The sequence below is a fragment of the Mobula birostris genome, chromosome 25 (assembly GCF_030028105.1).
Source record: "Mobula birostris isolate sMobBir1 chromosome 25, sMobBir1.hap1, whole genome shotgun sequence".
In the NCBI taxonomy this organism is placed as follows: domain Eukaryota; kingdom Metazoa; phylum Chordata; class Chondrichthyes; order Myliobatiformes; family Myliobatidae; genus Mobula; species Mobula birostris.
In genome coordinates, this window is record NC_092394.1 from 27,420,294 (window position 1) to 27,436,986 (window position 16,693).

At 41.7% G+C, this 16,693-nt stretch overlaps 1 protein-coding gene across 4 annotated transcripts in view; it reads right to left on the bottom strand.

The window, feature by feature from the left end:
• The window catches only part of pitpnm3 (PITPNM family member 3), a 647,225-nt gene that overhangs the window by 120,178 nt on the left and 510,354 nt on the right, over positions 1-16,693 (bottom strand). For all 4 annotated transcript variants that reach the window (XM_072243575.1, XM_072243576.1, XM_072243578.1 and 1 more), the window contains exon 6: positions 14,971-15,160. In XM_072243575.1, coding sequence (XP_072099676.1) covers positions 14,971-15,160 — 190 coding nt within the window. The remainder of the gene's footprint in view (positions 1-14,970; positions 15,161-16,693) is intronic.

Consider the following 16,693-nt stretch of genomic DNA (forward strand, 5'->3'; position numbering starts at 1 on the left):
CCCACCATTGTCCCCTTTGTAGACATATCACATATTGGGGATATCACACTGTATTTTATTATAGTTAATAACACAACGGTTAATTCATGCCCTGTACTCGCTAGGATGATTGTAATCATTGCCTATAGGAAAGCTTCCACTTCCCTTGGAGAACTACTTCGTATGCTGGAGCGCCCGCCATCAAGCTCTGGCAGTATTGCCAGGAACTGCTCTGTAACAGTGGCCTGCCCTGGTTGGAGGGTGGTGTGTGTGTGTGTGTGTGTGTGTGTGTGACAGAGATAGAAAGAGAGAGAGAGAGATATGGGTGGGAAAGGGGCTTAGTTTTCTGTTGTTGTCTTGTATTTCTGCTGTTGTTGATACTGCTTGTATTGTTCTCCCAAACACTGTGGGAAGCAACGGTGGCTACTGGAATGTGTGGTGACACTTGCGGGCTTTCCCCTGTACATCCTTAGGTTGTGTTGTTTGTTAATGCAAACTGCATGTTTTGATGTATATGTGATAAATAAATGAATCAGGATCTGAATCTCACTTTCCCAAAGTCTCTGGTCTTAAACTTGACCTCTCTCTCCCACTCAGGACCTCAACCCCTGGTTGTGCAATTCCTATTGTTTGCCTCCCATTACCCTGCTGAAAACCACAAGCTCCTGATTGGCTTTCTGGTCACTTCCCACACCCAATTTCCCCATCCATGGGCATCCTTGACTCTTCAGAATAGAAATGTGGCAAATGCAAGTCAAAATTACCATATAACATATAACCATATAACAATTACAGCACGGAAACAGGCCATCTCAGCCCTTCTAGTCCGTGCCGAACTCTTACTCTCACCTAGTCCCACCGACCTGCACTCAGCCCATAACCCTCCATTCCTTTCCCATCCATTTATCTATCCAATTTAACTTTAAACAACAACATCAAACCTGCCTCAACCACTTCTGCTAGAAGCTCGTTCCACACAGCTACCACTCTCTGAGTAAAGAAGTTCTCCCTCATGTTACCCCTAAACTTTTGCCCTTTAACTCTCAACTCACGTCTTCTGGTTTGAATCTCCCCCATTCTCAATGGAAAAAGCCTTTCCACGTCAACTCTATCAATACCCCTCATAATTTTAAACACCTCTGTCAAGTCCCCCCTCAACCTTCTACGGAAGCTTCTACACTTCTACAGCTGTACATTCCATTCCTCTTCTGAAATTCCATTCTATCAAAGAAACCAAATTTACAGTTGTTTACAGGCAGAGACAAATTTCTAACACAAGACAGCTTATATGGACTTGCCAGAAGAGAGATAAGAGCACTACAGAGGGCTGATCTTCAAGCAAGCTGCCTGGCAAATATTCAAACCGGAAACTGGCCAGATTAATGAGGTCAGGTGTAATACTTGGTGCCCTTTGGGATTCTCCATTCACATGCAGAGATTATTTCCTGCACTGACATACTGTAGTTCTTAGCAAAATTAATATTCGCCCTAATGACTGTCTATCAGAGATGGCACAGCCATTAGCCACCATTGGTTAATAACAGAGTGCTCAGTAAGTGGTAGCTTGTGGTGTTAGAAATGTGCCACGCAAGTGGAACAATCTCCAGTTCACCAGCTTTGCTTTTGAAGGAAGCACTGAGAGGCAAGGTGCTGTAACAACTAGCACTTTACTTTGACAATACACAGTAAAACTTGAGTTTTAGCAGTGAAAGTGATATAGTAATTAACTTACTGATTAGCATTCAGAGGCTTGCACATTCATTTGCGACGCAGGGCTACAGACTCAGTAGCTACTTTATTAGGTCACTCCTGTACCTATAGCAGTGGCCACTGGGTGTACGTTCATGGTCTTAGAACATAGAACATAGAATAGTACAGCACAGTACAGACCCTTCGGCCCAAAATGTTGTGCCGACCCTCAAACCCTGCCTCCCATATAAGCCCCCACCTTAGATTCCTCCATATACCTGTCTAGTAGTCTCTTAAACTTCGCTAGTGTATCTGCCTCCACCACTGACTCAGGCAGTGCATTCCACGCACCAACCACTCTCTGAATAAAAAACCTTCCTCTAATATCCCCCTTGAACTTCCCACCCCTTACCTTAAAGCCATGTCCTCTTGTATTGAGCAGTGGTGCCCTGGGGAAGAGGGCTGGTTATCCACTCTATCTATTTCTCTTATTATCTTGTACACCTCTATCATGTCTCCTCTCATCCTCCTTTTCTCCAAACAGTAAAGCCCTAGCTCCCTTAATCTCTGATCATAATGCATACTTTCTAAACCAGGCAGCATCCTGGTAAATCTTCTCTGTACCCTTTCCAATGCTTCCACATCCTTCCTATAGTGAGGTGGCCAGAAATGGACACAGTACTCCAAATGTGGCCTAACCAGAGTTTTATAGAGCTGCATCATTACATCGCGACTCTTAAACTCTATCCCTCGACTTATGAAAGCTAACAACCCATAAGCTTTCTTAACTATCCTATCCACCTGTGAGGCAACTTTCAGGGATCTGTGGACATGTACCCCGAGAACCCTCTGCTCCTCCACACTACCAAGTATCCTGCCATTTACTTCGTACTCTGCCTTGGAGTTTGTCCTTTCAAAGTGTACCACCTCACACTTCTCCGGGTTGAACTCCATCTGCCACTTCTCAGCCCACTTCTGCATCCTATCAATGTCTCTCTGCAATCTTTGACAATCCTCTACACTATCTACAACACCACCAACCTTTGTGTTGTCTGCAAACTTGCCAACTCACCCCTCTACCCCCACATCCAGGTCGTTAATAAAAATCACGAAAAGTAGAGGTCCCAGAACAGATCCTTGTGGGACACCACTAGTCACAATCCTCCAATCTGAATGTACTCCCTCCACCACCACCCCCTGCCTTCTGCAGGCAAGCCAATTCTGAATCCACCCAGCCAAACTTCCCTGGATCCCATGCCTTCTAACTTTCTGAATAAGCCTACCGTGTGGAACCTTGTCAAATGCCTTACTAAAATCCATATAGATCACATCCACTGCTCTACCCTCATCTATATGCCTGGTCACCTCCTCAAAGAACTCTATCAGGCTTGTTAGACACGATCTGCCCTTCACAAAGCCATGCTGACTGTCCCTGATCAGACCATGATTCTCTAAATGCCCAGAGATCCTATCTCTAAGAATCTTTTCCAACAGCTTTCCTACCACAGACGTAAGGCTCACTGGTCTATAATTACCTGGACTATCCCTACTACCTTTTTTGAACAAGGGAACAACATTCGCCTCCCTCCAATCCTCCGGTACCATTCCCGTGGACAACGAGGACATAAAGATCCTAGCCAAAGGCTCAGCAATCTCTTCTCTCACCTCATGGAGCAGCCTGGGGAATATTCCGTCAGGCCCCGGGGACTTATCTATCCTAATGTATTTTACACCTCCTCTCCCTTAATATCAACATGCTCCAGAACACCTCCTCTCTCTTAATATCAACATGTTCCAGAACATCAACCTCACTCATATTGTCCTCACCATCATCAAGTTCCCTCTCATTGGTGAATACTGAAGAGAAGTATTCATTGAGGACCTCGCTCACTTCCACAGCCTCCAGGCAAATCTTCCCACCTGTATCTCTAATCGGTCCTACCTTCACTCCTGTCATCTTTTTTTCTTCACATAATTGAAGAATGCCTTGGGGTTTTCCCTTACCCTACTCGCCAAGGCCTTCTCATGCCCCCTTCTTGCTCTTCTCAGCCCCTTCTTAAGCTCCTTTCTTGCTTCCCTGTATTCCTCAATAGACCCATCTGATCCTTGCTTCCTAAACCTCATGTATGCTGCCTTTTTCCACCTGACTAGATTTTCCACCTCACTTGTCACCCATGGTTCCTTCACCCTACCATTCTTTATCTTCCTCACCGGGTCAAATTTATCCCTTACATCCCGCAAGAGATCTCTAAACATCGACCACATGTCCATAGTACATTTCCCTGCAAAAACATCATCCCAATTCACACCCGCAAGTTCTAGCCTTATAGCCTCATAATTTGCCTTTCCCCAATTAAAAATTTTCCTGTCCTCTTTGATTCTATCCTTTTCCATGATAATTATAAAGGCCAAGGAGCGGTGGTCACTGTCCCCCAGATGCTCACCCACTGAGAGATCTTCTCCTGCTGTAGCCCATTCACTTCAAGGTTTGGTGTGTCGTGCATTCAGAGATGCTCTTCTGCACACCGCAGCTGTAACACGTAGTTTTTGAGTTACTCTAGCCTTCCTGTCAGCTTAAACTAGTCTGGCCATTCTCCACAGACCTCTCTCATTAACAAGGCATTTTTGCCACAGAACTGCTGCTTACTAGATTTTTTTTTGTTTTTCGCACCATTCTCTGTAAACTCTAGAGACAGCTGTGCATGAAAATCTCTGGAAATCGGCAGTTTTGGAGATACTCAAACCACCTTATCTGGCACTAACAATCATCCCACGGTCAACATCACTTAAGTGACATTTCTTCCCTATTGTGATACTTGGTCTGAACCTCTTGACCATGTCTGCATGCTTTTATGCTTTGAGTTGCTGCCTCATGATTGGCTGATTAGATAGCTGCATTAATGAGCAGGTGTACAGGTGTACCTAATAAAGTGACCACTGAGTTTAAGTATGGCTCCCACCACAATAGCTGAAAATTTTAAGTAGCTAAATCAATCATGAAATAAGGGATTGTTGTTACAAATCATGGCTCACTATGGTCCTTCAGGGATGGAAAACCATCACACTTATATGTGACTCCAGAGCCAATAACATTTTTAATTCCTAACTACCTCTTGGGATGGAAATTGCCAGCAGTACCCATGTCCAATGAGTAAATAAAAACAGGTTTAACCTTGTAAATTACACACAACATGACTCCTTACAATTAAGCATTTAAGGCATCCGTTAGTCTTGCGAGACCATGGATCTGTGCCTGGAAAGTCATTCTCCAGGGCAGAGGCCTGGGCAAGGTTGTATGGAAGACAGGTAGTTGCCCATGCTGCAAGTTTCCCCTCTCCATGACACCAATGTTGTCCAAGGGAAGGGCATTAGGACCCATACAGCTTGGCACCAGTGTCATCGCAGAGCAATGTGTGATTAAGTGCCTTGCTCAAGGACACAACACGTTGCCTCGGCTGGGGCTCAAACTCACGACCTTCAGGTCGCTAGTCCAATGCCTTAACCACTTGGCCACGTGCCCACATTACAATTAAACAAATAAATGTGTTATGCAGTTGTTCTACTGCAAATTTTAAATGATTAGTGAACAGCTCCAGTGGAGATAGCTGACAAGAGTAAACTTGTATAAATAAATTCTGCAATCACTCACTCACTCCACTACTTCAGGAGTGATTTTCCTTCAGGCCTGCCCCAATCTAAACATGCAGCCCGCCTATCTGATCTGAAGAACATACCTAACATCAGCTTCAGACCAAAGGTGGTCACAGTATTGTTCTCTTCTAATCTTAGTCCAAAGCATTTGCTACACAGTGGAGCTCTCTGTTCACTCAGGACATAGCTGTATAACATGGTTGGCCCTGTGGACTTAGGCTGTCAAAAGAAAATGTTTACTAGTTAACCCAGCCATAGATCATTAAAATTACACTGGAAATTTACCCACACCACCTCATTCCTTTCTTATGGTCTTCAGTTTTAACTGCTCTGGTAGCAAAGGTCTGAAAATACCATCTGCATACTTGTTATTTCCAGCATAAGGGAAACATCAACTTCTTTGACTCGGCTTCTCGCTCCTACACCTCTAACCATATGGTTCAAATGCAAGTTCCTCAAGCATCAAGGACTATTCCTCCTGATGTCAGCAACAGAAACCGGGATGGGTAGCTGACAGGAAACTGGGATTGAAACCAGGGAATTAAAAATCACCTCAGCATCACACTGCCAAATTCACCTCTCTCAGCTCCTCTCTCTATTTGATTCCTCATCCATGTTAAAATCAAGGTAGTTCCTTCTATTTATGCATAAAAGCTGTTCATCAAAGTTAAAGTAAATTTATTGTCAAGGTGTGTATACTGTACTACCTCGAGATTCATTTTCTTGAAGGCATTTACAGGAAAATAAAGAAATAAAGTAGAATTTATGAACAACAAAGACTTTGTCCGTAGTTCTTTGTAATCATGTACATCGGTAACAGTGACTAAGCAGCAAATAGATACACATATGTATCAGACTGAAAGATCTTTAGAGGTGTCAAAGATTGCCAGGGAAAATAACACGTAATCAACAACCATCATGTGAAATTACAGGATTATGTTAATCATATATGAATTTTTTTAATGTTAAGGATCCAGTGAAACTAAAGAGTATAATCCATGGATTCATGCCTAACAATTAAACTAGGTGTTACATGGGGACAGAGTTCCATTGCTCCTCAGCAACCTCTGAAACAGAGAGGGGGAAATCACAATGCCTGATTATTCCCGGCTGTTCAAAGGAGTGCGAACAACCTGCCAATTCACTGCAGTTTACTGACTGGAATACTTATAATGCTTAGCCAGCGCTAGCCATGCTATTTCGCTAGGGGCCTGACCAGTGAAGGCACCTGCTTAAAGGGGGCGTGCACTGAACGTCAAGTTTATTCTGGATGAAGCTGATCTACGAAACTAGGATGAATGGGAGTCACTGGGATGGAGAAGCAGTCCCAGTGACTCAAGTTGAAGGAACTAGTCTCGGACGGGAGGGAAAAACTTATTGGTTGCTCAGTGTTGGATCTGGTGATATTGATCGAGTTTTGTAATTTGTCACTGCTTGTGTTGTTCTGCTAAACTTTGCATGCATGCTGTGTTGGAACTTGAACCTATGGGCTGCCCCCAACACAAAGAGACTCACTTGGTTGATGATACAAAGGCATATTTCACTGTATGTTTCGATTTTGCAATGTACATGTGACAAATAAAATTAATCTTTATCTTTATTCAAATGTGGCATTCACATCAACCATTCACTGACCACTTCTCTCACAGGGCATGACAAGGGCCAAATTGAAGCAAACCCAAATTAACAGAGAAGATACATGCACGAATCACTGCCTGGACATCTACTGCCAAAGCCCTGGCCAGTAACTGGGCTGAAAGCATAGAGGATTATATGAGCCTTTCACATAACCTGCCAGCTCAAACAGATTTGCCCCTCATTCTACACCATCTTCTAATGTATTCAATCCCTCTTAAAACAACCTGTCGCTGAAAATTGAAGCTATACATGGCAGAAGAAGACAGTTCATGTAAAAGAATTTAATATTCATGACCACCAGTTCAACTTGATTAACTGTGTGCAGTTAGGGAGATAACAGTAAGTTGGTGAGACACTAAGGCATATGAAAGGGATATGATATGATACGGATAACACAGGATCAGCTATCTCAATCAGTGATGATGTCATTCTTGGTGATGGACTCTGAAGGCCTCCGATCCACTGCTAGGCAATGCCATTCTGAGCAGAGTTCAGGATGGAGGAAGACTGATTCTTGAGCTGGCGGTGGACAGTAAGTGGTAACCAGCCACTTGTAAACATCAAACAGTTGCTTTTGAATAAGTTAAACTTTGAACCAATATTCTTTGTTTAGCTTTGGTTGTAAAAGTGAGCCAGTCTTCAGTTTTCAATGTAAATGGAAGCAGCAATCATTTTGAACTTGAAAGGGCAGCTTTGCAAAAAGACATACTGTCTATATAACACAGGATGCTAGCTCACAGCACTTGGAATGTGCTATATAAGATGATGCATTGTTTAATTTGGCTTGTTTCAAAACAGACATCTCTGGCTAAGTTGTTTAGTTTAAGGAAGCTTGCAGACCGGATGGAGACAATCACTTAACATATCAAATGGCTGATCTGTTAATAGATGGGAAGTTTGTATACTAAATCAGCTTCACAGTATTAATCATGGCCAGCTGGGAACTATGTCTCCAAGAAGATTTTACATCATTTGCATTAGAAAATATCTGAAAAATATCTCAGGTGTGTGAAGTCACCAAAGCGGTAGAGAAATAGTATAAATATTGACAGCAGTTCAAGTTTTTTAGGAATAGTCCAAGAACATCATGAAGAATGATAGAAACATGGGGTGAACTAGAATCCATTCCTGTGATTTCGATTTCTGCGATGGATGTCTGGTTCATTTACGGCTCCTGGCATGTCTGTTTAGCTTATAGGAATCATACCTGTGTTTTGGCAATCCAATGTGCTTTAGAAAGAGTTCATAAATTGGAAATGTCTTTTAGAAGATAGAAATCCTCTGAGAGTTTTTTATGTATTTTAAGAATGTTGTTAGAATCACGTGTTTCACTGAAAACAAATTAACTGTGTTTAAATTAGTATCTTCTCCTTGGTGGGGGAGGGGAACCCACTGCTCAGAAAGGGGGTACTGGCAACAAGAACTCAACTTGGAGAGCAAAGAGGGAAGTGAACTAGTCTTTGAAGACTGGGAAGTAATAGTATAATCACACACCTCCCCCCCTCCCCACCCCTTAGTGAAGGTAGCCATAGCTATCTATATCAGATAGGGCTTAAGGTCTTATTTGAGTTTAGAACATTGCAGTCAGCAAACCCAATACCATCACATGACAATGGACTATTGCATTGCCCCTTCTGGTAAATCCCTGCTGGTGGTGACAAGAGATGTATCACACACAAAATGCTGGAGGAACTTGGCAGGTCAGGCAGCATGTATGGAGAGGAATAAAGAGTCAATGTTTTGGGCTGAGATCCTTCATCAGGCCTTAGTCAGAAACATCTCTTTATTCCTCTCCATAGATGCTGCCCGATCTGCTGAGTTCCTAGTGTTACTCCAGATTTCCAGCACTGTAGCTCTCTTGTGTTTGTGACTTGAGATGTATTGAGGAACCGTAACAGAGGAGTCTAGGCCTTTAGCTGAAATACCCTATCCCCAGCTTTTGCTCGACTGAATTTTATTGCTCCATGTTATAAAGCAGAGCTTGCCTCATTGAGCTAGATTGAGTTCTAAATAACTGATTTTCTCAAAATTTTCAAGTTTCTCCTTTGGGATAGTTAAAAAGAAAACAAAAGGAAACTTGGACCTGTGTGTTTAAAAAAAACTGGCTCTTAGCAAACACAGTAATGTTTAAACAAATGTTACTAAACTTCTCATGATTAGTTAATGGTTTATGTCTTCATTTCCCCATCATAAGCATCTGTACAGTAATTGCTGGAAGTAGCGTTGTATCACATATTGTGGGCAGCATTGATTTGAGCTCATTGAGATGAATACAGTGTGCAATAATTGAATTCTACACTCAAAAAGCTGCGACTCTTAATGTACACACACATGTATACATGCATACCCACACACACACACACAAACATATTAGCCATGCATGAGTCAACAGCCTATAGCTCCGAGGATATGTATGCGAGTTCCTAACTGCCTAGACTTTCAAGAATAAATCAGACTATTTTGTGTACACAGTGAGAAACAAGAAAATCAAAGGCTATTTTTATCTTTTTGAGATAAGTGATCAATCTTATCTCCAGTCAGAGTAAATCACTTCAGTCTTGATTCACTCTACAATCTCTTCCTGTCTTTTAATCCACCAGAGAGAGAAAATAACTAATCCTATATCTATCTTTAATAAGCTATCCCAAAAACAGAATGTTACCACTACTTATAACAGAATTGTGTGAACCCACAATATTTGTGGAGATTAGAAGCAGTGTCATTATAAATTTCCTCTGGAATTATGATCAGGAAATGTTAAACTAATGTTAAGATTGTATTAACCTTTACAGGCAGTTTAAGCTATCCTTTGATGGGCATTTAAACTAAGTAATTTCCTGTTGCATCCTTACAGTTTTAAAAACGGAAACATTTATCGATGAATGAACAACTTAAGACCATACATCTGAAAATAATTTTTAAAAATATAATGCAGAACACTCTAGCCAGACCAGTGACACAGACACATTTAGACTCAGGGTAATACAATGTGTAGTCAAACACAGTGGCTTTTACTCATTAAATTGGCCAGGTCTCTCATCCCAGAAATCCATGACGAAACAGTATTTTCTAAAAAAAACTTATGTAGCTGACTAATCTCCTAAAGAAGTCCTTCAATCATTTCTGTCCTTCATTTAGAGAAGCAAATAAGATGATCTGAGTTCTAGGACACAATTTTCTTACTTACTCCACAATAGTATACACTTCAACATCAGCATATAATTAATCGCTGGAGAAGAACTTTTCATGATGCTGATAAGATGGTTTCCCTGATCAAAATAACTAATCTGTGAATTTGATAATGTACTCATTAAATTGAACAATGCAAGGGGTTATAAAGAATAGATCACACACAGATAATACCATCAAGAATATCAGGGGACTGAAATGAGTGTAGTTACTATCACTGAGGAGGAGGTGTTTCGGTAGCTGAAAGATCTGAAGGTAGTTCAGTCATGGGGACCAGATGGACTACTCCCCAGGGTTCTGAAAGAGGAAGCTGAGAGACTGTGGAGGCATTAGCAATGATTTTTCAAGAATCACTAGCCAATTAACCTGACTTCAGAGGTTGGGAAGAGGCTGGAGTCTATTATTAAGGATGCAGCTTTGGGGTACTTGGAGGCAGGACATAAAATAGGCCAAAGTCAACATGGTTTCCTGAAGGGGAAATCTTGCCGGACAAATCTGTTGAAATTCTTTAAGGAGATATCAGGCAGGATAGACAACAGAGAGCTAGTGGATATTGTTTACTTAGATTTTCAGAGACGTTTGAAAAGGTGCCGTCCACAAAGCTGCTTAACGAGCTAAGAGTACATGGTAATACAAGAAAGGTACTAGCATGGATAGAAGATTGGCTGACTGGCAGGAGGCAAACAGTGGGAATAAAGGGGGCCTTTTCTGGATGGCTGCCATGACTAGTGGTGTTCCAACAGGCTCAGTGTTGGGAACACATCTTCTCACAAGCTATGTAAATGATTTCAAAGAAGGAATTGACGGCTTTGTGGCTAAGTTTGCAGACAATACAAAGATAGGTAGAGGGGTAAGTAGTTCTGAGGAAGCTGAGAATCTGCAGAAGGACTTAGATAGATTGGGAGAATAGGTAACAAAGTGGCAGATGGAATATAGTGGTAGGAAAGTGTATGGTCATGCAGTTTGACAGAAGGAACAAAGGCAGAGACTATATTCTAAATCAGGAGAATATTCAAAAATCAGAGATGCAAAGGGACTTGGGAGTTCTCCTACAGGATTCACAAGAGGTTAACTTGCAGGTTGAGTCAGTGGTAAAGAAGGCAAATACTATGTTAGCATTCATTTCAAGAGGAATAGAATATAAAAACAAGGATGTTTTATCAAGGTTGCTGAAGCTTTATAAGACATTTTTCAGACCCCACATGGAGTATTTGACCCCACATGCAGTTTTGGGCCCCTAAACTAAGAAAAGGTGTGCTGGAATTGGAAGGAGTCCAAAGGAAGTTCACATAAATGATTCCAGGAATGAAAGGATTGAGGAATGAAAGAATGAGGAGCATTTGTTGGCTCTGGGCCTGTACTTGCTGGAGCTTAGAAGAATCTGGGTGGGGGGGGGAGGGGAAGGTGGGAGGGGAAATCCAATTGAAATCTATCAGATATTGAAGGGCCCAGATAGGATGGATGTGGAAAAGCTGCTTCCTATAGTGGGGGAGTCGAGGACCAGAGGGCACAGCCTCAGAACAGAAGGGTGTCCATTTTTAACAGTGATGAGGAGGAATTTTTTTAGCCAGAGGGAGTGAATTTGTGGAATTCATTGCCACAGATGGCTGTGGAGGCCAAGCCATTGGTATATATAAAGTGGAGATTGATTCGTTCTTCATTAGTCAGGGTGTCAAAGGTAATGGGGAGAAGGCAGGAGAATGGGGATGAGAGGGATAATAAATGAGCTATGATGGACAGGTGCAGCAGGTTTGCTGGATCGTATGGCCTAATTCTGTTTCTATGTCTTATGGTCTTTTGATCTAATTGGGAGGATTTACATAAATCAGTTGTAATGAGTGTACTCTTTAATTGGAGAAAGGGTTGCATGAGGGTGGGACAAGTTTGAAGCATCTTGCAAGGAAATTGCTGATGGAATTTATCACCTGCATAGACGGGAACAGACTCATTCATCTGATCACCTGAGTGAGAGGCATTCAGAAACAGAGATAGACACAGGTCCTTTTGATCTGAAATTACAGTTATGGCTAAGGGTTAAAGCTGTGTAAGCTCATAATAGCATACAGGACTTCAATGTATATTGTGTTCCACTACTGCATATCGCAATTTTTTTTTTCAGGTTCTTGTAATATATAAAGTTTTATTATTTTACTGATTATATTAGTCTTTACTTAATTTTAATAAATCTTAGAAGTGCCCCAGGTTGAGTTGGTTAGTCTTACCTCACCTGGAGTAGTTCAGTCTCCATTCAGAGGGTATGTGTAACAGCTAATTATCTAACCTGCAACCATCCATCCCTGTGATACTGCAATGACATGTGGAAAGAATTATGGCATCATCTACTTTAAACCATATTTCTCCTCATTTTCCCAATTCTGATGGATTTGTTTTTGGCCTGGAACTTTAGATCAGCTTTCCTTTCCATAAGTGCTGCCTGACATGCTGGGTGTTCCAGCATTTTCTGCCTTTACCTTTCATCATCATCATTATATGTCGCGTTGCATGGCGTGGGCGATCATGGTCTTCCCATGACAATAATTGTTCTTGGCAAACTTTTCAACAGAGTGGTTTCCATTACCTTCTTCAGGGCACTGCCTTTACCAGAAGGGTGACCACAGCCATCAATACTCTTCAGAGATTGTCTGCCAGGTGTCTGTAATCATGTAACCAGGACTTGTGATGTGCACCAGCTGATCATGCAACAACCCACCACCTGGTCCCATGCTTCATGTGATCCTGATTGGGGTGGGAGGGGTGTTCAGCAGGTGTTGCACCTCGCCCAAGGGTGACCAGCAGGTTAGTGGTGGGAAGGAGTGCCTTACACCTCCTTTGTTGGAGACGTATCTCCACCCCACCGCCTAGCTTTTATCTTTGGACCAAATAATAGGTAGCCATGTTAATGTGAGATTACAAACTGCAATTCCATATCACATATTCAGGCAAAATGTCAACTGAAAGGAAAAAAATGACTATTTTCCATCATTAACCACTCATGCTTAATGGAAAAAAATGGGAGCCAAGAACACAAATTGTGATGAAGAACCCAAAAGTTGATATTAAGATGAGATCAGCATCCCATTGCCCTTGAGTATTGAAGAAGAAGAAGGATAGACCTTAACTCAACAGTAGAGTTATCGGGGCATCATCTTTTGACAGTGTTTCCGTAGCAAACTATTCTTGTTCTACGAGGCCGAGCTGCTAGCTCAACGCTCAACCCGACTTGGATTCAAACTCAGGAACCTTCGCTCCAGAGTCCAGCGCTAATATTATTGCGCCACCAAGCAGTGTCCTTGAGTATGGTCTATGGAAACTGCAGCCCTCCATGGGCAATCCATGAGTCTAAACAAGGCTACTTCTGAAAGGGAATCACGGTGAAGATAACAGCAGGTTCCTCCACTCTCAGGTGCTGATAAGGATCTTTATGATCCAGGATGGGAAAAGCTTAGCTCTACATCCATCTGTTGGCAAGCTGCAGGGCCCAAATCATCCAATGCATGGTCAGAAATACATCATCATGTAGCAGAATGACCTTGACAACATTGCAATGGACAGACATTTGAGATTTGCCAGAAATACAAAAGAGTACTCACTGTAGTACTCTTGACACTATCCAACTTCGATAGTTATGTAGATCAGAAAATACAGGGATAGAAGAAAGAAAGTATTAATTGCAATCAAATGGGTTGTACAAGTACAATCTATCTCAATCAGGTTTCTTCAAATGTTGTCAAATTCTGTTCTTCCACCTTGTGTTCACATTCGCTACCCAGTACACAAATTTAAATGCATTCCTAGAATGTCTTATTGTGTTCAGGTAAGTGTAGTGTGCTGAGAATGTTAATTCCATTCACCACATCTGGCTGTCACAGGAACAGACATTTCCTTCTGCAGTTGATTCACTCTTTTGCCTGGCAATATTCTGCAGCTACAGCTACCCACTTCTCGCAGCGGCTAATCATACCAGGAAAAAATAATTCTGGTCACTTGAAGGCGAAGAATGTACCGTGGAGAGGATTCTGACTGGTTGCATCACTAGCTGGTATAGAGGCACCAACATGCAGGATCAGAAAAAGCTGCAGAAGATTGTAAACTCAGCCAGCTTCATCAAGGGGACTAGCCTTCCCATTAACGAGGACATCTTTAACAGGCGGGACCTCAAGATGGCAGCATCCATCATTAAGGACCGTCAGCACCAAGAACATGCCCACTTCTCATTGCTACCATCAGGGATGAGGTACAGGAGCTTGAAGAGACATCCTCAATATTTTAGAATAGTTTCTTCCCCAGATTACTGAACAGTCCACAAACCAATGAACACGACCTCACTTTTTGCACTACTTATTTAATCAATTATATTTCTTATTGTAACATCAAATGTTCAAAGATTCATTTGCTATCAAAATATAAACTCTGAAATTCTTCTTCTCCAGACAGCAATGAAACCAAGAAAGAAAAATGGCAAGCAACACACATCAAAGTTGCTGGTGAGCGCAGCAGGCCAGGCAGCATCTCTAGGAGGAGGTACAGTCGACGTTTCATGCCAAGACCCTGATGAAGCAACTTTGATGTGTGCTGCTTGAGTTTCCAGCAACTGCAGAATTCCTCGCGTTTGCGAAAGAAAAATGGCAGCACAGTCTTTGACATCCAAACCCCCCACAGCACAGCCTTCGACACCCAAACACAAAAAATGAGAAAGATTGGGCAAAAAACACAGAATATAAAAAAACTGTATTCTGAAATAAATTTACAACCCATTCATGTCACTTACTGGTTTAACACAGAATCCTCTGCATTTCTCAAATGCTTTCAGGATCTAAAACTAACCTGGCCATTGAATCCAATCCCATCTTCAGATTTCAGAAACTCATTGTAGATCTGGTTTGTTCGGTTGATCACTGTTGCAACTGCATCCTGATACTGAGGTGAAGAGATTGCAAGCAGGGGCAATGCGGCCAGTGGAACGTGATCTTCATTGCTGCTCAGGCAACCTTCATCATAGCTGCATGGATTTAAACTAGACAGGAAAAAAAGAAACTGAAGTTCAGAAAGGCAACTGCAATGAAATGTTGTACCATCCTTTTTGTCTCAGATTGGGCTGCTTAGAAAAAGCTATTCAAAACATGTTTCCCCAACCAGCATCACATTTCTGCATTCATATTTCATGTCTTATTTAAGAAATACATATGCTTATTTAAAAATTTTCCATTGGCATATTACCTAAGTTAGATACCATTTGTAAGCTGACTTCCACCAGGGTAATTGTTTTAAAAATGTGTTATCTGTTAATATTTTTGAATGTGCCTGTTAAAAGAAGGTAAAAATACATTACAGAAATGCTGAAAAAAAAACATTGAATGTAGGTGGTAATCGTCAAAGCAGCTGCTGGCTGAATGTCCCAGATGATTTATTAGTTAAATCCTTGAATTATCTTTAGTTTGTTTCAAAACACTTCCATTGATCTCTGTGTTCAAAGGCACTGCACTGAAATAATGCTGGCAGCAGTAAAAGAGAAATGCACAATTATATCTGGCATTTGTAACACAAGGGAGTGGAACTCAAGCAGTTTATAAAAAAAATCACTTATCAGTGTGCATCTAAATTAAAATATCTGACTGCACAGTTAAGTCTTCTGAATCAGTTAAACAAAATAAAGAAGAATGGTGATATACTGCTCACATTTCATTAAACAGGTGCTTAAACCATAAATGATGAGATGAACCAAATTAGATTCACCCCAGTACCTGGATTTACCTGGGCTAGATGAGCTGACTCTGGGAAATGGGCAGCAAGGTGTAAGTGGTGACCAGACCTGAGCCCCAAAAGCCCTCAACCGGCTGAGCCTCACCTCTATATAATAGAACATAGAACAAGAACAAGCCCTACAGCACAACAGATCACTGTCTAGAGGCCCCTTCAATTTAGTTTTTGTATCTGCTTCTACCATCTCCCTTGCAGCACACTCCAGGCACTAACTATTCACTGTAAAAAAAACTGTAGCTTACATATTTTCTTTAAAGCTTCCTCCTCTCACCTTAAATCTATACCTTCTTGCATTTGACATTTTCACCCTGAGGTAAAGACTAATTACCTAAATTACCTATACCTCTCGCAATTTGACATACTCCTATCTGATTGCCCCTCAACTTTCAACACCTCGCAGTAAACAATCTAAGTATCTTCATCTCAGATTTCCAGCATCTGCAGATTTTCTCTTGTAAGCATCTTCATCCTTTCCTTATAGTTAATACATTCAAATGCAGGCAAGAACCATCTCCAAAGCTTCCATATCCTTCCTGTAGAGTGGTGACCAGAGCTACACACAAAACTCCAAGTGTGGCCTCATTAAAGTTTTATACAACATGATTTGCCAACTTTTATACTCAATGCCTTGAATGATGAACGCCAGCATGCAGAGACTCGGCTGTCACAAGGGCACGAATGGCTACGAGATGTTTCAAAACGGACAGGGAGGGCAGTGAAAGAGCTGAGGGAGTGGCATTGCTGATCATAGGTAAAATCATAGCTGCATGAAGGGAAGACATATTGT